The following is a 21,705-nucleotide window of genomic DNA, read 5'->3' as shown; positions in this document are numbered from 1 at the left end:
ATTACTGACCCATGGCTTCTCAGGAGCGGACTACCCACCTGCTCTTAACGAGAAGCTTGCTGGTGTCCCCCAGATCTTCAGCAACGCGTTAGTGGTGAGGTGAGCGCTGGCAGGAGGGACCGGCAGACAGGAGGCCGATGCCGCCACGAGGTAGTATGAGAAGGGCAGGTGGCAGCCGCCCTCGGCGCTGACCATCAGTCAAGTCCCTGAGACGGTCGTGGGCAGCCAGTGCTGACATGAGCTGCAGGGCCCCACCAGGGAGGCCTGGCTCAGCCTGGTCAGATCAGAGCACCTGGATGGTCGCGATCACCTGATGTCACAGCTCTCCCCCCAAATGAGATGTCACCGTCAGAGAAAGATTCAACTGGATCTTCCCAGGTAAAACAAGAGGGGACACCGAGAGTGGAAACACTCACTGGGAAGTCCCCTGAGACACAAAGGACCCTCCTAAACGTGGGATCCCTGGAATGGCCTGATCGTCTATCTCCAGTGTGTTTCACGCAGAGTTGGCTGGGGACAGGAGCGCAAGCATGGGGGCAGTGGTCTTCCCCGACAGAGCTGGGGAACCAGAGCCTCCTGCCATCAGAGAAATCCATCTACTGAGGAAAGGAGCTGCAAACCAGTCGCACGATTTCTGGATCCATTTTAACACCTTGTTTGTCACCGTGTTACTGTCATCATCATCTGTCCATAAATGGGCCGTCTGAGGGACAGCAAAGAAACAGAGAGGGGGTGGGAAGATCTCCATGGTCGGGACTGAAAAGAAAGAGACCCGAGATGCAGAGCAGGTGGAGGTGGCCCCGGAGGAGACAGGACAGCAGCTGAGTCAGAGGCTCAGGAGGAAGGGGATGGAGCAGAGCTGAGGGCTCCCGGCAGCCTGCTGTGGGGGGGGCACAGGGCCACTGGCGCCTGGGCTCCTGCTCTCTACCGTCCACGTTCTGCTTTTCCACCAGAGCTGGTCGAAGGGGCCCGGCCCGCAGGAAACCCCCCATTAACCTCGGCCCACCACATTCCTGCTCGCGCGGGGAGCTTTCAGACCGTCCTATTTTGTGCTGGTTGGTGTCCGCATGTAGCTGCTGCAGGTCTTTTCTTAAGGTGGACATTTCTCTCCTGACTTGGATTTGAAGCTTCTCAAGGGCAGAGATTCCATTTCTTCCTTGTTCCGGTGTGTACCCGCCACCACTAGGCAGGGACGGTCACGGGGGCTGGGGAAGGCCTTTGTCCTTCGTCTCCGGGAGCCTGACCACGAGGCATCAGATTCCAGACAGCAGGGCACGCGGGCTGGGGCAGGACTGAGAGGGCGGAGAGAGGGCGGGTGAAGGAAGGCGCGGGGGTGAGCGAAGGGCAGAGGCAACCGTCACCCCAGAAACGCGTCATAGTCCATGTACCACACCAGCTGCCCAGAGTCAGGCAGGACGCCCGAGATGGGCCACTTCCGGGGCTCGCGGCCCACGCGGCTCACCAGCATGGCGATCTCGCGCTTCATCCGGCCCATGACCAGCACCGCCACCTTGTGGGCGCGGTTGATGACGGGCAGGCTGAGGCTCATGCGCCGGTGCGGGCTGGAGGGGCTCGTGGTCAGCACCACCAGCTGCTTGCCATCCAGGCCGACGGGGGACTGAGGGAAGAGGGAGGCCGTGTGCCCGTCGGTGCCCATGCCCAGCAGCACCAGGTCGAAGCTGCTGTTGGTCACCAGGGTGGAGATCTCCTCGGCATAGGCCTGGGCACCCTGGTCCTCCTCGGCGCAGAGCCGCTGGCGCCGGTGCACGGGCATGGGGTGGACGTTGTAGTAGGGGACACGCACGTGCTGCAGCAGGTGAGCCTGCAGGCCCTGGAAGTTGGACTCAGGGTCCCAGAGCGGGACGCAGCGCTCGTCCACCAGCCATAGGTGTGTGTGGGCCCAGGGGAAGCCATAGTGCCCCATGGCCAGCTGCTGGAACAGGGCCACGGGGCTCGAGCCACCTGAGAGTGCCAGGTGGAACTTGCCAAAGCGCTTCACAGCCTGCACAGCTGCAGCCTCGATGTCGCCGGCCAGCCTGGCGATCAGCTCCTCCGGCCAGGCCGATATCAGCGGGCTGCCTCGGTACTTGGCCCTGAGAACCTGGAAGTCGCTGGGCATCGGAGCGGAATCCGGCCCCAGCACCAGCTGCTCCAGTGGTGGCTGGGAGAAGGACAAGTGGCTGCCACTGAACTCAAAGTCCAACAGGTGTCCATTCTCTGCTCCTCCTGGGTAGAGGCGTGGGACCTCGTGGGCCAGGCTGTCCAGCAAGGGCGTCCAGAAGACCCAGGAAGCCAGCAAGTTCTCCATGGTGATGAAGGAGTCCTTCCGGCGGTGGAAGATACGAGAGATGAGGATGGAGTAGGCGTCCTGCTCCCTCACAGGGCTGTAGGCGTAGTAATCAGACAGAGGGCGGCCAAAGAGGCGAAGCCCAGGCTGGCCCTCCACTTCCTTCCAGCTGGCGGAGGGCAGGGAGGGCCTGAACAGGTTTCTGCTGACCAGCACGGCTGGGCCGCCCAGCTCACCATGGCCAATGTAGAAGATGATCTGCTGAGGAAGGCAGTGGCTCTGGGCCGGGACCCAGCGCTTCTCGCTCTGGGCACAGTACGCCTGGTCCTTGAACAAGATCCGAACGTAGCCCACTCTCTCATCCAAGGCTTTGCCAGACATCAGGATGAAAGGGACACCCTCCCAGCGAAGGTTGTCTATGTGCACGAGGACACCTGGGGTGACAGGGGACAGTGGAGGTGATGTGCACGGGGATGCCTGGGGCGACAGGGGACAGTGGAGGTGATGTGCACGGGGATGCCTGGGGCGACGGGGACAGTGGAGGTGATGCTCCAGCATAAGAACCAGGTCCTCTCGGCCCACCTGCCTTCCTCTCCTTTCCTTCCTGCCAGCAAGCCTTCCCCTCTGCGAGCCCTCCTCTGGGCACCCCTGGCCTCGCTGGCCTCACCCCCATCTTTCACCTCTTCTATTACCATCTCTGCCCAGTCGGTGCTGAAAAGCAGCCTCTGGGGCCACCTCGGACACCCAGCTCCCTGAGGCACCTCTCAGAGTCATCGTCCCCAAGCAAAGGGGAACTGGACTGAGAGGCTCCAACCCAGAGGCTCTGAGAGGAGTCTCAAGGAGGGTGGGCAAGGCAGCAGCGATCCTGACTGAGGGGCTGTGGGTTCCTAGGGACACGGACTTCCTTCCTGTTTGCAGAGCACGCAGGACGTGCTGAGGCCGTCACATACAGGGAGAAGGGGAGGGTGGACAGGGCTCGCAGCCACAGGCCAGTGGGGAACTGCTGTGCAGGTGAGGAGGCCTGCAGCGGGGACCACGGCGGTAAGAGCCGGACGCCGAGTGCCCTCCAGACTCAAGTTCCCACGTACTATCTCTGCGTGACCTTGGGCAAGGTTTGGCAACTTGACTGAGCCTCATGGTTCCTCACCTCTAGCGGGGCGTGATGATCACACCTGCCTGATGCGTCTGTCCACGTGAGGATTAAATGAGATAATGTACATAAAGCCCAGCACGTGGTCAGTGAGGATTAAATGAGATAATGTACATAAAGTCCGGCACGTGGTCAGTGCCCGACAGGCAGCTGCTGCTCTGGCTGTGGCGGCTGCTACCCCAGAAAGCTCTGAGCCTGTGGAAGCGTCCAGAGGACGGCCCCGCTGGGCACCTGCCCACTGGGGGTGCCCCCGGCTGCAGCGGGCAGGCCTGCAGCCTCTCTGGGGGCTGATGTAAGCTCCACGAGGGCAAAGCGAGGTCTGAGCCCAGACTGGCGAGCCCGGGCAGGATCCATGGACGTGGACTGAATGGAGACCGCCACTGAGGTGTCCTCCGCCCAGAGGGAGCCAGCAGGTGACCCGCGGCTCTGAGCTGGCGGGAGGTCAGAGAGGCAGGGGTACTTCTTACTCGCCACGGAGCACCCTTGTGAAAACCCCACTTCAAGTCCCTTCCAACCCAACCTGAAGGGCGTCCGGGTTGGGAGCAGTGCTTCCGTCTGGGGGATAGGGGTGGGGGCGGCCCGCAGCCCGTGCCCAGCCCCAGAGCCCACCTGCAAAGGTCGGCGTCAGGCTGTGGAAGCTGTCTGGCTTCTGCAGCTCTCTGCGCACCTGCCCGCGGTAAGCCTGGTACTGGCCCACGACAGCACTGCCCCTCTGCAGGCCCCGCAGGGCCCGGAAGGCCTGGAGCTTGTGCTCCAGCACCGCCTCCGAGCTGCTGAGGTTGAGGGGCAGCTCCATGGCCACCAGCATGAGGATCTCGGTCAGGTGGTTCTGCAAGACATCACCGATGACGCCGTACTCCTCGTAGAAGCTGGTGCGACCTGAACGGGAGGAGGGCGAAGGTCGTAAGCAGCTCCCCGACGAGCGCCAGGAGCCCTACCTGTGCTTCGGGTCCCCAGTGCGGAGAGTGGGCCACAGGGCAGCACAGGGGGAGGAAGGAGCGCGGGCGTCTCTGAGCCACCTCCCTTCAACGAGAACCGTTCCGCCAGGAGGTGTCAGGCCCCTTGGGCGTCTCCGGGCACCTGCCTGGGGAAGGCTCTGGTCCCCGCTGAGGCCAGACTGCATGCGCGGATCCTGGGCCCTGGCCATCAGGTCTGGCCCTGTGCGTTACAGCGAGGGCCTGGGCGGCCTGCTAGCACGTGACCCTGACGAGTTACCTGACTTCTGAGTCTCTGCTCTGCATGCTGCCATCAAATGGGGCTCACTGCCACCCCCTACCACGCGCAGGAGTCGCCGGGCAACAGACAGGTCCTTGCCGGCAGCTTACAGTGAGTGGGAGGGAGGGAGGGAGGGAGGGAAGATGGGAGGGAGAAAATCCAACAAAGACATTACAGACAGAGCTCATGACAGAGGGGAACGGCCGGGCCCCTCTGAGACCTGAAGAGGCAGCCCTGCAAGAAGCTGGGGAGAACATTCCGGATGGAGGGGAGCTTCGAGAGGAAAAGCCTTGAGGCAGGAACAAGCTCGGCCGCCAGGCGCCCAGAAGGAGGTGAGCGGGAGAGAGCAGGCAGGAGGGCAGGGCTCGGAGCACCTGGAGACGAGGCTGGACTTGTTTCTAAGCTCAGGGGAAGCCACTGGAGGGTCAGAAGCAGCACACAACAAGCTCTTCCGTACATTCACGGACGCCCGGCCTGCTGCGGGGAGAGTGGCTACAGAAAGAGGAGACCGAGGAGGAGGCTGTGCGGTTGCCCAGCGGGAGACGGTGGGGCCTGGGCTAAAGCGGCATCGAAAGGGCAGCTGGACGGAGCGGACGATCCTTTCTGGGGTCAGAACTGACTGGGCCCGCTGACCGATGCGGGGAAGCACGAGCAAGGGAGGGACCAGAGACAACTCCTAGGACTCGGGCCTGAGCAAAGACGGGCAGCGGCGGCATCTACTGAGATGAGGAGACTAGGAGAGGGATGGTCTGGTAGAGGGGAAACCAGGAGCTCGTTTTAAGCTTTAGACATACAGGTAGAGACGGCAAGTTGCCCGGTGGACAGTTACTGAGAGGCTAAAAGAGGGTGACACACAGAACACTGATCACAGAGCCCGGCAGTGACAACACTGACGCCTGCCGTGCCTGGGACAGTGCGGAGATGCTAGGCACCCGCCCCCCGGTCACACCCACGAGATCCTGCACGGCGGGTACCACGACTGTCCCCGTCACACCCACGAGATCCTGCACGGCGGGTACCACGACTTTCCCTGTCACACCCACGAGATCCTGGAGGGTACCACGACTGTCCCCGTCACACCCACAAGATCCTGCACAGTGGGTACCGTGACTGTCCCCGTCACACCCAAGAGATCCTGCACACTGGGTACCATGGCTGTCCCCGTCACACCCATGAGATCCTGCGCAGAGGGTACCATGACTGTCCTGGCTCTACGCGAGAGGAAAGAATCAGAGGCCCAGGGCTAGGACAAGCAGAGTCAGGAGCTGGTTAACCACACACGTTACTCTCCCTCCTCCAGACCCTGGCATGAACTCTGATTATCAGTGTCTCAAGTACATACAACGCGGTGGTCTAAAGGCTTAGGGTTCAAATGCACAGCAGCTCAGACGACATGTTCACCTTCAGCTGACTTGCCAAAATCTGGGCCAATCACAGCCTTACGTACAGAAAAGGTACCATCACAGTAGGAAGAGCAGTCTTTACCCGGCGTTCACGGGCGCCACCTGTAAGATGGGACCCGCTCTCCCACCCAGCAACTCCTACTCTTCCTTCGGGTCTCAGCTTCTAGGAGACGTTTACCGACCTCCGGGCCTCCCCTCCTGGGGGTCCTGTCTTTGGCCAGTTCACCTGACTAACTGGGTGCCTGTTTATCTGTCTTCCCTGGAACCCTTGAAGCTCTGTCAGAGTAGGACTGCAACTGTCTGCTCCCTGCTGCACCCCGAGCACCAGATGCGCGGCTGCAGTCACATCGCAGAACGCTGTACGGCCGAGAAAGCGAACACACACGCGTCGTCAGGAATCCACCTCAAAGGCACAGTGCCGAGGAAAGAAACCTGACTGCTTTGCTAAAAATTAACTATGACATAAAATGACCAGAATAAACAGAATTTCAATCAATGGAAAATACAAGGGGAAATCAGAAATCCCATAGATGGGTTTTATGGATTAGGAACAGCTGGAAATAAAGTCAGTTATTAGAAGACAGGTCTGGAGAGATTATGGTGAATGCAGGTTAAAGGGACAGAAAGACTCAACTCTCACACACACACAGTGTGACGGCTCTTCGAAATGAAACGGCACGTTGTTTAGGGAACCGGACACACATAGGAACAATAAAGAGAAGCAAGGGGAAAGTCCACCTGGAACTTGGAACGCAAAGGACAGGGACTGGGGGAGGGACACAAGGTTGGCAGGTACCCTGGCATTCGTCACACACAGTTCTGCGTATCTTCCCTAGATTGTGTAAGCATTCTTTTTTATCTGGTCAATATTTAATTCAAACAAACAAAAAGAAGTGGCTCCCGGTTCAGACCTGCCCGGCCCACCTGCCCTGACCCAGCTCGCCATCTCTCTCGAGCCAGCTGGACGGGGAGCAGGGACCACCTGCCCTGAGTTCAGCCCCACAGGCCGGGCCTGGTGGCGGCGCCAGCGCTGCGGGGCAGGAAGTGAGGCCCACAGCCGGCTCGTGGGAAGGTGCCCTCGTCCTCCGGGGTGGAGCGTGAGGCTGCAGCTCTGGCCGAGGAGGCAGAACCCCAGACTCACAGGACAACCAGCCCGGCGTGCCCGCCGCTGAGAAGGCATGGCTGAGCTCCCAGCCCCGGCGCGGTCTGGTCTCCAAAGTTCGCACACTATCACTGAGAAGACATCAGGAAAAAGACAGTAACGATAATATTGATAATAACAGATGTATATCAGTCCATTTACCCCGCACAGTAACAACAGATAAAGGGGTCCTACTGCTACCCCCATTTTAAACTGTAAGGAAACTGAGGTTCAGAGAAGTCAGGTAACTGGCCCAAGGTCACACAGCTGGTAGAAGGGGGTAAACGTGAGATCTGCACCCAGGCAGCTGGCCCCAGAGCCTGCAGTTCTTCGTGCTGTCACAGCCCCCCTGTAGCCACCCAGCACTCCCATCTGAACAGCCTCCTGTGTGGAGCTGAGCCGCGCGAGCTCCAGCGGCTTTCGGAAGTGGAGCGTGATGGGCAGCAAGCCGAGCTGGGCCTTGGAGGGATGGGTCTAGGTCAGAGGTCAGGGACCCCAGCACCTAGCAGGCCAGGAAAGGTGTGAGAAGGACAAGGTAGGGCTGTGTCCCTCAGCTGCAGTCAGGCGGGGGGTACCTCACAGGTATGTGGGCCCACGGTGACCAAATCTTGCAATTTTTAGAGAACATGAAAATCTGGATCATTAAGTATAGTCTCACTTGCACAAATAATTCCGATTTTTTAAGCCGTTGTGTGTCTCAAAGAAATACACGTGCAGGCTGACTCTGCCCCTGGACCATGTCCTAGTTGGGGGGAGAAGCATGAGCCGCAGATCAGAGGCCCCGACACGCGGGTCCGACAGTGAGGGTGAGCCTGGTCTGGCAGAAGCGGCCAGGCTGTGACTCGGAATAGCAGATACCAAGAGCAGATGGAAAGGGCTTTGGAAACTAGACGGAGGGCTTTGAGGAGCTATTAAAAGTTCTTGACCTCACCAGTCAAACAGTTACTGTAGCAATTCCACTCCTCGGTGCACACCCAAGAGAAATGAAAACATATGTCCACGGAAAAACTTGTACATGAATGTTCAGAGCAGCGTTATTCACAATAGCCAAGGGCTTCCCTGGTGGCGCAGTGGTTAAGAATCCGCCTGCCAATGCAGGGGACACGGGTTGGAGCCCCGGCCCGGGAAGATCCCACATGCCACAGAGCAACTAAGCCCATGCGCCACAACTACTGAGCCTGCGCTCTAGAGCCCGCGAGCCACAACTACTGAAGCCCGCATGCCTACAGCCCGTGCTCCGCAACAAGAGAAGCCACTGCAGTGAGAAGCCTGCTCACCGCAACGAAAAGTAACCCCCGCTCGCCGCAACTAGAGAAACCCCGCGCGCAGCAACAAAGACCCAACGCAGCCATAAATAAATAAATAAATAAAAATAAAGTTCCCTTCACAATAGCCAAAAAGTAGAAACAACCCAAATGTCCACCAACTGATAAACGGATAAGATGTGGTACATCCATCCACATGACAATGTTATTCAGCAAGAAAAAGAAATGAAGCACTGACACAGAGAACCTTGAAAACTTACGCTTAGTGAGAGAAGCCAGACACAGAAAGTCACATACTGTACGTTCTATTTACATGAAGTGTCCAGAATAGGCAAATCCACAGAGACAGAGAGTAAGTTCACAGTTGCCAGGGGCTGGGGGCAGGGGGAAATCAGAGGTACGGAGCTTCTTTTGCGGGGTGATGAAAATGTTCTAAAATTGATCGTGGTGACGGATGCCCAGCTCTGTGAATACACCGAAACCCACTGAACTGTAAACTTTAAATAAGTGAACTGTATGATATGTGGGTTGTATATCAATAAAACTTTTTAAAAAACGGTGTGAAGAGTAGGGAAGTGGACCCCTGAAGGAGGCGCTGTGGGAAGATTAAGCCATCTCTGATTGGCAAGATGAACAGAGAGGGAACTGGTGGAGACGAGATCAACGGGGCAGCTTTTGCTGCAATCAAAGGAAGCAACAGGGGCCAGAGCAAACAGTGAAACACAGAGACATTATTCAGTGCGTGAGTGAAGACCGCACGGTCACGGGCTGGATCCATGAAAGGCAGTGCAGGAGTCGTGATCTGGAGTCTCTGGAACCAGGCTGCTCGGGTTCGAGGACCCACTCTGCCACCTTTCAGCCCTGTGACCCCGGGCGAGTGGCTCCACGTCACATATGAAAGAGGACTGGTCACAGTACCTGCCTTGTAGGGCTGCTGTGAGGATTAATGGGGCTTGGAACAGTGCCTGGCACGCAGGGAACACTAATGAACATTGGCCAGCGTTATTATTACAGGGGCTGTGAGAGAAAGGCTACCAGCTGGGCAACTCAGAGAATGCTCACCATTTGAAAATAAAGAAGTTAGAAAAAGCAGACGGTATCTCATGAGAAAAATGCAATGATGGTTTAAGTTCTAAATCTGCTGGGTCTGACGTGGTGATACACACCCGGTGAAAATATCTCAAGGGCAGCTGGAGGTATGATACTAGGGCTTGGGAAGGCAATGAATGCTGGAGATAGACTAAATCATCACATCAAAGATGCCAATGATGGTGAAACCATCATTATTTTGTCACCACTAAGAAACAGGCTGCCAATTCAACGATATCACCCCATCAATGGTAAACCCAGCTTTAGAGAGGTTCAAATATGTAAAAATGTGTGTCTTAGAATCAATGAAATACAGGAGATTAAAGAGTGTAAAGAGGATAATTAAAGCTTTGAGAACAGATGAATTCTTTATGGAGAGAATACAGCAAAGTCTTAAAAAGCCCTGTCATCTGCTTACTAGTCATTAGTTCAGCAAATCCCTAAACGGCCCCCTTCCTATTTTTATCCTCTCTCACTCCTGGGGAGAACGCATTCATAGGTTTACTACCCGCTGTGTAAAAGAGAGCTTCCTTCATTCCTTAATCTCAAGCTTCGGGATGGGGTGGAGGCGCGCCTGTGTTTAGCACGGCCCATACGTTTGTGGACTTTGATCCCTTCCTGCTTAGCTGTACTTCCAGTTAACGTGGAGTGATGAGGCCCAGCGCTCGCACCTCATGGCGGAGGGGACAGGCAGGGAGAGGAAGGTAGGGGCTGGTCCTCCTGACGGCACCCAACAATGTGATTTCTTCTGGTTACCACCAGTTACCGTGGACTGATTTTTCCTGAAAATGATCCATAATGACTCCTAGCATCCTTCCTAGGTTGAAAGCTGAGGGGTAAAAACCCATCAATACGTGAACAAGGACAGAATAAAGCATGACCAGGTGGGACGACAGGAACAAAGACCCCTATGAACTTGGCTCCCAAACTGTTGAAACCCAGAGCTCGTCCAAGTCACAGGATCACAAGCACAGGAGACCCGTCACTTTGCTCCTTGGTCGTGCTGCCCTCCGAAACCTCACGGGGCGGCACCCCACGTGAGGCAGAAGCAGCTGTGTCCCACACGCCTGAGAAGAGCTGCTGCAAACCTACCAAACCGGCAGGAACAGGGGAGACGGGGGCGCCCGATGCGGGCAAAGCTGTAGGAATACCACTAGTGATGGACGCTGCTGTTGAGAATTTTCTGGAAAACAGTCCGATAAGGTAATGACCGCCATGAAGTCATTTTCACCCTTCAGGCCTAGTCATTCCACTTCAGAAGTATACTTTAAGAAGAAATACTTTTTAGAACACTCATAAATGTTCTAGAATTAGATAATGGCTGCGTGACTGTGTGAATATATTAAAAACTACTGAATTGTACGCTTTAAAAAAGGGTAAATTTTACGGTGTGTCAATCGTATCTTAATTTTTTTTAAGCGTGCAAAGTACTATTTAAAATAGCAAAAAGTGGAAACTGAGATGGCTAATAATAGAATAATTCATATTCTGTGATATAAACAGAATTGAACTGGGCTTCCCTGGTGGCGCAGTGGTTGAGAGTCCGCCTGCCGATGCAGGGGACGCGGGTTCGTGCCCTGGTCCGGGAAGATCCCACATGCCGCGCAGCGGCTGGGCCCGTGAGCCATGGCCGCTGAGCCTGCGCGTCCGGAGCCTGTGCTCCGCAACGGGAGAGGCCACAACGGTGAGAGGCCCGCGCACCGCAAAAAAAAAAAAAAAAAAAAAAAAAATTTGGGAATAAGAGAGAATTGCAGATCCATTACAGGTCTTTATATAACCCAACACAAGTCACCTACAAGCCACGTGGAGCCCAGAGAGACGGAGAACACTGCTGCTTCCCCTCCCTGCCAACCTGGAAGGAGAACAGCATCTCCTTTTGTAGAGTATTTCCATGCACATTATCTGCTTTAATCCTTAAAACAATCCCAAGAGAGAGGTAACAGGGGTTACCATCATTACATAGAGATTGTGCTGAAGATGCAGCCTTCAGATCTGGGACCAGAAACCCCCTCCTCATTGCCTCCACACTGTGGGAGATCTGGATTTTCCCAGCAAAACAAAAAAAAAAAACTAAAAGCCAGCTGCCATCTCTACCAGTAGCTTCTGGGACGGCTAAAAATAAAAAGGTGGAGGGCCAAGGAGAGTGAGGGTCCACGGGCTGGAGGCCCGGCAGCTGCCCTGGGCTCACCTTGCAGACAGCCCTACAGACGGCGGGTAGGGGAGCTGAGCGACCTCTCAGCCCCTCCTCACACACCAGGCTGGGAGGCAAGACAGCTGGTGCGTACCTGGGAGGATGCTGGCTGCCTTGGTCCCTCAGTGAGGGGTACGGAATGATCATTCCAACCCTCAGAGGTCAACGGGCATCATGCCAATGTCAGAACAGGGACCCTCCCAAAGCAGTGACAGCTACACTGTCCTCAAGAAGTCTCCCTCCTTTCCCCTGCAAAAAAAACAGAGCCTTCCAGCCAGAGGGGAATCTAGGGCAGCAGAGAGACAGCCCGAGCACACCCTGGCAGGAAGGCCAACTGCCGACGGCCTGGACAGAGGGGCTGCAGGCGCAGTGGTTAGGAGCTTGGGTTCTGAGGGGCCACCGACCTGGGACCACATCCCAGCACCCCCGGAAGAAAGGGCAGCCTGGTCTGCACAGCTGCACCTCAGTCCATGAGCGACCAGCCCCCCTTTCAGCAGAGCCCTTCCCAGTGGCCGCGATGAGGGCCGGCAGGGGTCACCTCCACACACAGGCTAGTGGCCCAGATAAGGTCACGCTTTGGACGGCCCGGAGTGCTGCTTCAGGAGACCCCGGCAGGTACCCAGGGTTTCTGTGACGCTCAGGGGCTCACTGGACGGGGACTCCCCAGAGGGGTACCCCAGATGAGGCTGAGCGCTGGGGCTGCAGAAGGACCACTTCTCCTCCCGCCTCCCCTTTGCTCTCTCCGCCTCCTGCCTATGCAGCAGCCTTGACTGCAGCAAACTCCTCTGGGCCAGGGGCTACGGCAGAAAAGGAGGAAAACCCTCTCCCACGGCCACGGAGCCGGGGAGCCGGGGAGCCGGGGGCCTGGATGGTGGGGCTGGGGGCCGGGGAGACATCCAAACCACCGTGCAGCTCAGAAGCCCCCGTGCCAGCGCCCACAGCCCCTCCCTTTGAGCACTCAGGCCGCAGTCTAGGCTGCCACCAGGAGCTGGGCCATCCCGGGCCTCCTGGCGCAGGAGTCAGCGAGGGGGACGGGGGAGGGGGAGTGCCGCCACACTCTGTCCTTCTGCTTAACGGCCAGACCACACGGCTCGGAATCCTGCCTGGACGCTTGCTGGCCATGCTCAGTTCTGCTGCGGCAGCTGGCCTGCTGAGCTCATCAAATGACATCAAGACACTGTGACCTCTGGCGGGGAGGGCAGTCTCTCCTCCTGCAGCCTCCCGCCCCCAACCCCACGAGGAGGCACAGCCGAGGCCCTGATGTGCTGGGACGGGGCCTACTGGCCATGGTGGGGCGGCTGCAGGGTCCCCAGCTCCTGCAGGACCTCCCTGGGGGATGGGCTCCAAAACAGGACGCAGAGGGGAGAGCAAGTATCTGTGCTGGGGCCACAGGGCTGTACCAGGCTGCCTCCTCGGGACGCAGAGAAGCCTGTCATTCCAGGTCCCCGAGCCCCAGGGGAAAGAGAGACAGGCAGACAGAAGGTGGGGGGCAGGGAGGGAAAGAGACAGACACAGACACAGAGGAGAAGAGACCCTCTGTTCTCACTGTTACCGAGGACCCAGGTCCACAGCGCCACCCTGCGGGGATGAGCACAGAGGCAGGAAGTCATCCCACCATCACTACCAATGCCTGTGTATCCAACCAGCAGATAAATGGGCCAACCAGGGAGACCCAGCACCCAGGACAGCTGCAGTCCTGCTGGCCACCTCTGACAAGGACAGTGGGCTGAACTATCCCCCTCTGGCTGCAAGCCCCTCAGGGCTGGTGGGTCCCCGCCGCCTGCACTGCTCTGTCTCTCTCTGCCTCTGGGCCAAGTGGAGCAGCACGTGCTCTGGGGTTAGCAGCCGTGAGATCCACTGTCGGAGCCCACACCCCGAAGGCGACAGGGCCTGAGCTTTGGTCACACACAGCAGCCCTGAAGGCAGAGGCGCGGCGTCACCCTCCTTCCTGGACCTCAGCTGTTACATTGCCGTTCAAACCCGAGACTCTCCCTGCCGTAGGCCTGCCGTGGCAAACAGACCTGCCCAGGCCTCTCCCTGCCTTTCTGTTTTGCCTTCTGTTTTCCTTTCTCCAACATCCAAAGGTACCTTCGCAAGGATAAGCAGGCCTGCAGTTTGCCTAGCCCCTGGCTCCGCAGGGATCCTGCAAATGACATCAGATAGCAAGAAGGATGGGGTGGCAGGGTTGGAAGAAATAAGAGGCAACAGCGCCAACTGGTAACTCCAGACATCACGGCTCTTCCCCAACCCAGCTCTTCCCCGGGTGGGCCCGGGAAGGAGTTGCCAGAAATGGGCTAGGAGAGAAGACCCCGTGTCAAGCCCAGGCAGAGAGGTGCTGGCCCCTGCCCCTGGCCCACAGCTGGGGTGACAGAGGCCTCCTCCCGTCCTGCCCCACACTCTCAGTGCCGGATCTATAGCTCATCTCTCTGCAGATGAAGCCAGGGCACAGCCCAGCCCTCAGTCCTGCCAGGACACCCAACACACACAGGCACAAGGAGGAAACCCACGGCCTGAGCCCTTGCTGAGGACAGGAGGGGAAACGTGGGAGGCTTGGGAAGGATCCCCGAGACCCACGAAGGCTCACGGCAGTGGGGAGAGCACCTCTTTTCTCATATGGGTTCCAGATGGAGAAGCCCAGCTCCCCTAAAGGACAGCAAAGCCCTTCGAGGGCTGCCTCCTGCCTGACACCCCAGCCCAGCGCCCCGGCCCCAAAGCACCACCTGCATCATCACTGTGGAGCCTGTCCTGATATATTCCCTCCCCCAGTGAACCCCTGAGGTAGCAGGGGACTGCGGCTGGGTTTCACACCTCTCTATCACTGCAGCCCCCGGAGCGCTTCTATAGCACTAAACACACGTTCAAAGACAAAGGGGAGAAAGCTGAAGAGAGTCACCAAGGGAAAGAGAAAGAGACTGACCTCCTGGTCCCCCATCCAGGCCCGAGGGGCCCTCCCCTCCACCCAGGCACACACTGTGGGGTGCGGACGGTGGCCTCCGGCACTGCCGCCCAGGCTGCGGAACACAGTGGTGGGGACGAGCTGACTGCAGTGGTGCAGAGCCTGGTGCCGGGGCCAGACTGCCTGGACCAGGACCCGGCTCCACCACTTCCGGCCGTGACCTTGGGCTCGTCACCAAACTTCGTCTGTAGGTGGAAGCTAATAACAGTGCCCATCTCATATGGCTACTGGGGGCATCAGCAAACAGTAAGAATTAGCTTTAATGATTTGGGGTTAGAACCGATGCTTTGAACACACACAGTCAATGCTCACAAGACGTGATGGAATCACGGAACGCTGGAGCTCAAAGGGGCCTCAGCTGCTGTTGTTGACACAACCCGCTGGCCTCACAGATGAGGGACAGGAATGGGCGTGCTGAGGTCACTTGGATGCAGAGACAGGCCTGACACTCAGGTGTCCCTACTCCCAGGTCAACACCGCTCATTCCTGCGGTGTTTGGTCAGCACTTCCCAGGTGTGTGCCAGGTACCAGCGAGGAGCTGGGAAAGACAGATGGGGCGGGGATGAGACGAGGCCAAGAGCGCAGAGGGGCAGGGAAGGGAGGCACGTGCGCTCTGAGTGTGCGGCAGAAGCGGACCTTGTCGGGACTGTCAGCAGAGGGCTCCCCAACCGAGTGACCAGTGAGCTGAGAGCGAATGCACAGGAGGGACAGGAGGCGAGCAGGGGGGAGGAGAAGGCAGAGGGGGCCGCTGGTACAAGCACTGCGTACGAGCCCGGGAGCCCTCGTGCGAGCTGCCGGTCTCCACCACACTCACAGGAAAGCCAGCTTACCTCCCAGGGTTCACTGCCGGCCAGTGTTTCAGCACCTGGGCCAAGGCTGCTTAACGGGGCTGCACGCTCCCTAAGGGCAGCGATGACCATGTGGGCTTTGCCTGCAGGCACCCCGGGGTATAGCATGACCCAGAGCTGGGCACACGGCAGGCCCTGGAGGGAGACCACACACCGGCAAAAGCTCCCCTCTGAGCACTGGCCAAGGCGCGGGGGCCTGGCAGACCCTCCAGTCCTGCGGGCTGACGCCTCACAGCAGACGCGGGGCGGCGACCACTCACGCACCTTCTGCGTCCACGGTCTCCTTCATGATGATCTCCACCCGCTCCACGTGGTGCCGGTTCCAGAGGCCGTCCAGGGCCTTGCGGTTCTGGTCTCGGAAAGGCAGGATCTGGGCCACCACCTGCCAGGGAAGGAGACTGTGGTGCTGTGGCTCCTCTCAGGACGAAGAGGGAATCCTGACCCAAGGAAGGGCCCCCAGCCTCTCTGCCCCCTGCTCAGAAGAGACGCTCTCGGGAGCAGCGGTCCCTGGACGCCAGGGCTTCACAGCCCAGTAAGGACTCCAGAAGCCTCTCAGTCACTATACAGGGTTACCAGCTTTTTAGTTTGCAAAGAAAGAAAATATTTAAGGATTCTCTATCTTCTATTATCATCAATTTTTAATAAAAGAGATATTTTAACACTAAAAATGGAGCAAGAAAAGCTTCAAATTGAATACCATCCAGTTTTTGGTTTTGTTTTTCTAATTTTTCCCATAAACAAGTGAAAAAACCTACCAGGATGGGCAAGTGGCCTGAGGACCTGTCTTTGGAATACTGCAACTCCAAATAGGGCTGGACGGAGGCGATGCCTCTGCCCCAGATGACTACGTGATGCACGCCCCCCCCCCCACCCCCGTGGCCCTGGGCCCACGTCCTGGTCGGCACCAGAGAACACAGGTGCTCGTGTATTCTCTGCTGCGGTTTCCGGGAAGAGGCGTCCCGAAGGGGCCCTGAAGGTATGTTCAGAGAGAACTGGCCAGCTGACTAGCATCACCCAGGAGGCCAGCCCCTCGCTCCACCACAGGGCCTGGATGAGAAGCATGGACTTAGGGTCCCTATTACATTTTAAGATCTCGTTACCAGCCTTCTGGTTCAAAACAGAACTCAGGAAGAAAAAGGTACTGAGAAAGAGCCGATGGGTGTGGAGTAAGGTGGTTACTTCTAATTCCCGCAGCACGCCCAGCTGGAAGCCAGGTCCACACCCCAGAGTCTCAGGGCCCCCTCTGCAGAGAACGCAGGGCAACGCGGAGACGTCAGAGCCCGAACCCTGGCTGGGAAACAAAGAGGACAGGATACACTAAAGAACAGGTGGCTGGACAAGTGGACATGGGCCAAGCAGTCCTGCCCTTGCCACTCACCGCCTTTCCTCCGGCCTCTTACCTCCTGCCCACAGTCAAGATGACCATGGGAGCCCAGATTTCACGACGCCTTCAGGACCAATTCTGCCATCGGTGTGGCCCTGTGGACGGGGTGTACCTGCACCAGCTCCCTCCACCCCAGCAGGCTCCTAGCTGCAGGCTCACCTGCTTGCCCAGGTAATGGTCCACCCGGTACATCTCCTCCTCTTGGAAAAAGCTCCCAAGTTCTGTGGCCAGCTGCTGGGCTGAGCGGTGGTCATGGCCGAAGGGTTTCTCAAGGACAACGCGCAGCCAGGCACCTGGGCCTGGGCGGCAGCTGCTGCTGATGCTGCGGGCAATCTCTGCATAGGCGAAGGGTGGCACCGAGAAGTAGAAAATCCTGCCGGCCTCCCGGAGGCCTTCGTGCTGGACCCGGGCCTCAATGTCCTTGCTCAGGGCCAGATAGTCCTCAGGTGTCTTCAGGCGGCGGTACTCGCTCAGCTGCTGGAACTGAGCCTTGAGTTCAGCGCAGCGACCGGGAGCTGTGTCCCTGGGGCAGGAGAGGGACTCCAGGACCTTGGCTATGACCTCCTGGCCCTGCTTGGTGCTCGTCAGAGCAGTCCCGTGGAAGCGAAAACTGTGGCCCTTCCCCGCCTCCTCCAGGTACAGCTGGAACAGCCCCTGCCATAGGTACTTTCTGGCTAGGTCCCCGGTGGCTCCCAGCAGGATTACGGAGACGTGTCCGTGGAGCTCCTGGGCCTGCAGGCAGCCCAGCAGGGCCATGCACACAGCCGCCGTGAGCATATTCCAAGCGCCTGCGTGCCTGGGGCACATGGGGAAGACAGACAAGGAACAAGGAAGGATCAGACACGGCTCAGGCGGCTGCGATGCAGGAGGGAAACACACTTCTAGGTTATCAAACGCTTCCTGCCTGGCAAGAAACAGCCACCTTGTTCTCAGGAAAATGTTACAGTCGCGCAGCTTCCCTCTCCCTCCTGAGCAGCTTGGCTTTTCTGCTTCAGTGGGTCAGGAGCCTGCCCCGTACGCAAGGACGACGCCACTTGCTAGAGGTGGGCCATTCTGCTGCAGGAGCAGGGCAAGGTGGCACCAGCCCCCAGGGAGGTCCCAGTGCAGCCGTGCGCTTGGAGCTGCCCACTCTATGACGGAGGCCAGTCTCGTCCACAAAGCACGGGTGGCCGGGACCATCGGAGCAGCAGGCCTTGGTCTTGCATGATGGCTGGAACTTTGGGAGGAGACATCACTGCCCCCTCACTTCTTCCTCTGCTCTTCCCTTGTCAACTGGGCTCCAAGCACAAAATGATCACTAATCACTGCTACAGCACAGTGATCAAAAACACGGACTCTGGAACCAACTGGCTGAGTTTGAATCCCAGCTCAACCCTTACTCTGAACAATTATTTAACCTCTCTGGGACTTCCCTGGAGGTCCAGTGGGTAAGACTCCATGCTCCCAATGCAGGGGGCCTGGGTTTGATCCCCGGTCAGGGAACTAGATGCCGCACGCATGCCACAACTAAAAGATCCCGTGTGCCGCAACTAAAACCCAGTGCAGCCAAAATAAAATAAATAAATAAATAAACATTTTCAAAAAAAATTATTTAACCTCTCTGTACCTCAGTTTCCTCATCGGAAATGGGGGTATTAGTGGTACCTACACCATAGGGCTGTTAAAAGGATAAAATGAGTTAACATTGAAAACATGTTTAGGAAAATGCCTATCTCCTATAATGCACTACATAAGTGCAGCTATCATTATGGAATATTGCTAATAGCAGCAAACGCGGAATGCTAGCAGGTGCCCAGCACGGAGCTAAGCGCTTCTGTGCATTGGCTCTCACTGAATCCAGACAAGAGCCCTGAAAAGAACCAGTGGAGGGGGTACTATCATAGCACCCCCCCTCATTTTGCAGATAGACAAGCTGAGGCTCAGGAAGGTGAAGGTCCCGTGGTGGGAAAGCGGGGAGCCGGGCAGGCACCAGGCTCCCTGGCTCCAGGGCTGACGGGTAGCAATTACACACGACAGCCTCGCCAAGGTTAGCCTAACTTCTTGGCTAGCTTTCAGCCTCAAATTTGAAGCAGCTGACATGCAGGAAAGGCGAGAGGCCTTGGACCTGTCACAAATGCACCAGAGGGTTTAATTTCTCTGGCCTTCTGCTCTGACCAAGGCTGTAGGGCTTGATACGCTCGACTCCTACTCCATGGCTCTCCCATTCTCCAGTTTCCTGCCAAGGCCAATGCTTTGAAGGAAAGGCAGAGGAAGCGGGAGGAAAGCAACACGGGTTCTCAGACATAGGTGGGGGGACCGGGGCCCAGTCTGGGGTGTGGGAAGACTGACGAAGGAACAGTAATAATTATCATACGGCACTTATGATATAGCAAGTATTCTACCGATAAAGGATTCACCAAATCCTCCACAATGAGGCTACAGTCTAGTTATACAGATAGGGACACTGAGGTTTAAAGAAATAGGGCTTCTGCAAAGGCCCTGCAGACCTTCCCACATCCCTTTACCATCCCCTATACCAAGGGGCCAGACCTGCCCCTGACTCTGACATCGACCCCCTCCTCTCACTTTGCCCTTTGCCCCTTCCCCATCTCTCTTGAGATCCATCTCCAAGATGGCCCTGGTTAGTGGCCAAACCAAGATGAGGTTCCAGCAACAGTGTCTGCACCAGTTCTATAGGACACCAGACATTCCCATCATTGGAACTTTAACTGAAGGACCAAGGGACCACATGAGCAGCCCTCAGCTTCCTCTTCCGCTGTCCCTTTATGTGCGCTCGCGCCCAAATCCACAGACGGCCCGGAGAACCATTCCGCTTTCTCCTCCTGCTGTCCTGTCCTTGGCCTTGCAAGAATTTCTTTCTCACCTGGCAGCCGCCCCTGTCTGGAGGGAAGGGAAAGCTGCAAGGTCAGTGCAGGGAAGAGGCAGCGAGAAATCTGAAGCCCAGAGAACAGCCTGGAGAAGGAGGAGCGGCCAGCTGGCAGCCGCGTCTCAGAGCTCCTGCCCGGATACTGGTAGCCAGAGGTCTGGATGCGCCTGGATGGGCAGGCGAGGGAGCCCCGAGGGCCAGCACGTCTACCCCAGCCCAGAAAACTGCAGAAAGCCGTGACGCTTGGCCACTCGGCCTGAGCCGACCCCCGGGCCTCTATTTAACCCTGTTCTGACTCTGAAGTCGGCTGCAGTCTTCCCTGCCCAGCCCTGTCCCGGCTCCCAGTTCCCAGGTTAGCCGCCCTTATCTCCTGCTTACGTCCCCCCGGCCTCCTTTAAACAAACACAGATCAGAAATATCAGTTACTGCAACATGGTTGCTTACTCTGTGGTTGCTAAACAACAACCAGGGAACCACCCTTTCCTAAACAAGTCAGGGGGTGTGGCTCTGTGTGTTTGGTTTTCTTATCACCATGTTTTTTAACCTTAACAGTGTTTCTCAAACTTCTATGTGCTTATGAATCTCTTGCGGAGCTTTTTAAGATGCAGACTCTGATGCAGAGGATCCGGGGATGGGGCCTAAGGTGCTGAAAGCTGGTCCACAGAGCCCACTGCGAGGAGAAGGGCTCTGGGACACTGAGCGGTGAAGCCCAGAGCCAGGGCTGTTGTCAGCGGAGCATCAGACGACCTGGAAGGTTTTCAACCTGCCTCCTACTCCCTTCACCAAGGCAATGAACCTCTGATCCAGCAGGCCCAGGGCAGGTGCAAGCACGGGTATTTCAAAGCAGCCTCCAACGGCTGAGACTTGCCCATCCCCCTGCAAAACCTGGTTGCTAACGACCTCGAGCCTAACACCTGACATTTACCAAGCAGTCAGCGTGTGCCAGACGACGTAAATGCACTATCTCAACCTTCCCTCAAAACACTGTTGGGGGGCTTCCCTGGTGGCGCAGTGGTTGAGAGTCCGCCTGCCGATGCAGGGTACACGGGTTCGTGCCCCGGTCTGGGAGGATCCCACATGCCGCGGAGCGGCTGGGCCCGTGAGCCATGGCTGCCGAGCCTGCGCGTCCGGAGCCTGTGCTCCGCAACGGGAGAGGCCACAGCAGTGAGAGGCCCGCGTACCGCAAAAAAAAATAATAAAAAAAATAAAAAAAACACTGTTGGGAAGGAGTTCTGCAAGGATGCCCATTTTACGGATGAGGAAATGGTAGGTGAAGTCAGCTGTTGAGTCCCAGAGCCTGAGGCCCCAGTCACTATGTTAAACAGCTCCCTTAGTCGAGTGGAGGAAGGGGGCCTTTGGGTAAGAGGATGGGCTCAAGGCCACCTCTGAGCTGTGTAACCCAATTAAGTCACCCAGGCAGTCCTCACCTTACAAGTGGGCTAACACCCCCAAACCAATGGAGGCTTGCACAGATGAGCTGAGATGGTGAAAGCCTTGCCACTTCCTCCTCTCAGGGTCTACAGAGCCCCGCCCTGCAGACAGCACAGGACACACCCCAGCATCTGCTGGTCCTTACACCCTGAGAGGAGGAAGACGGGTGCGCAGGTGTCCTCCCTGCTGCCCCGACAGAGAATACACAGGCTCAGAGAAGCCCAATTACGTCAAAGTCGAGGTCAGGGTGCCCACCCTGGAGCAGAGGGGAGGTAACAGGGAACCAGACGGCTCTACACCCACCTGTGGCCTAAACTGCTCTTGGGCTGCAAGGCTCTGCTTTTGCAGGATTTTCTGAAGCACTTCCTCCTGCCTCCTTGCCTGCTCTGAGAGGAACGGGCTGTGAAATACAACCCCTACTAAGATTACATACATGAACTTAGAAAAGACACGGAAGCGGCATTCCAACGGCTGATCCT

The 21,705-nt window shown here is 57.3% G+C and overlaps 1 protein-coding gene across 5 annotated transcripts in view; it reads right to left on the bottom strand.

The window, feature by feature from the left end:
• Positions 1 to 354: 354 nt before the first annotated feature.
• The window catches only part of H6PD (hexose-6-phosphate dehydrogenase/glucose 1-dehydrogenase), a 35,492-nt gene continuing 14,141 nt past the window's right edge, over positions 355 to 21,705 (bottom strand). For 4 of the 5 annotated variants that reach the window (XM_067719334.1, XM_067719335.1, XM_067719349.1 and 1 more), the window contains exons 2-5: positions 17,089 to 17,725; positions 15,810 to 15,927; positions 4,047 to 4,316; positions 355 to 2,721 (exon numbers count right to left, since the gene is read on the bottom strand). In XM_067719334.1, the coding sequence (XP_067575435.1) occupies positions 1,358 to 2,721; positions 4,047 to 4,316; positions 15,810 to 15,927; positions 17,089 to 17,725 (2,389 nt within the window). In that variant the 3' untranslated portion in view covers positions 355 to 1,357. Of the gene's footprint in view, positions 2,722 to 4,046; positions 4,317 to 15,809; positions 15,928 to 17,088; positions 19,810 to 21,705 lie in introns of all 5 variants that reach the window. The other variant, XM_067719341.1, reaches the window with a different exon arrangement.

This window comes from Pseudorca crassidens, chromosome 2, assembly GCF_039906515.1.
Source record: "Pseudorca crassidens isolate mPseCra1 chromosome 2, mPseCra1.hap1, whole genome shotgun sequence".
Lineage (NCBI taxonomy): Eukaryota > Metazoa > Chordata > Mammalia > Artiodactyla > Delphinidae > Pseudorca > Pseudorca crassidens.
This window is presented reverse-complemented; position numbering and strand designations above follow the sequence as displayed.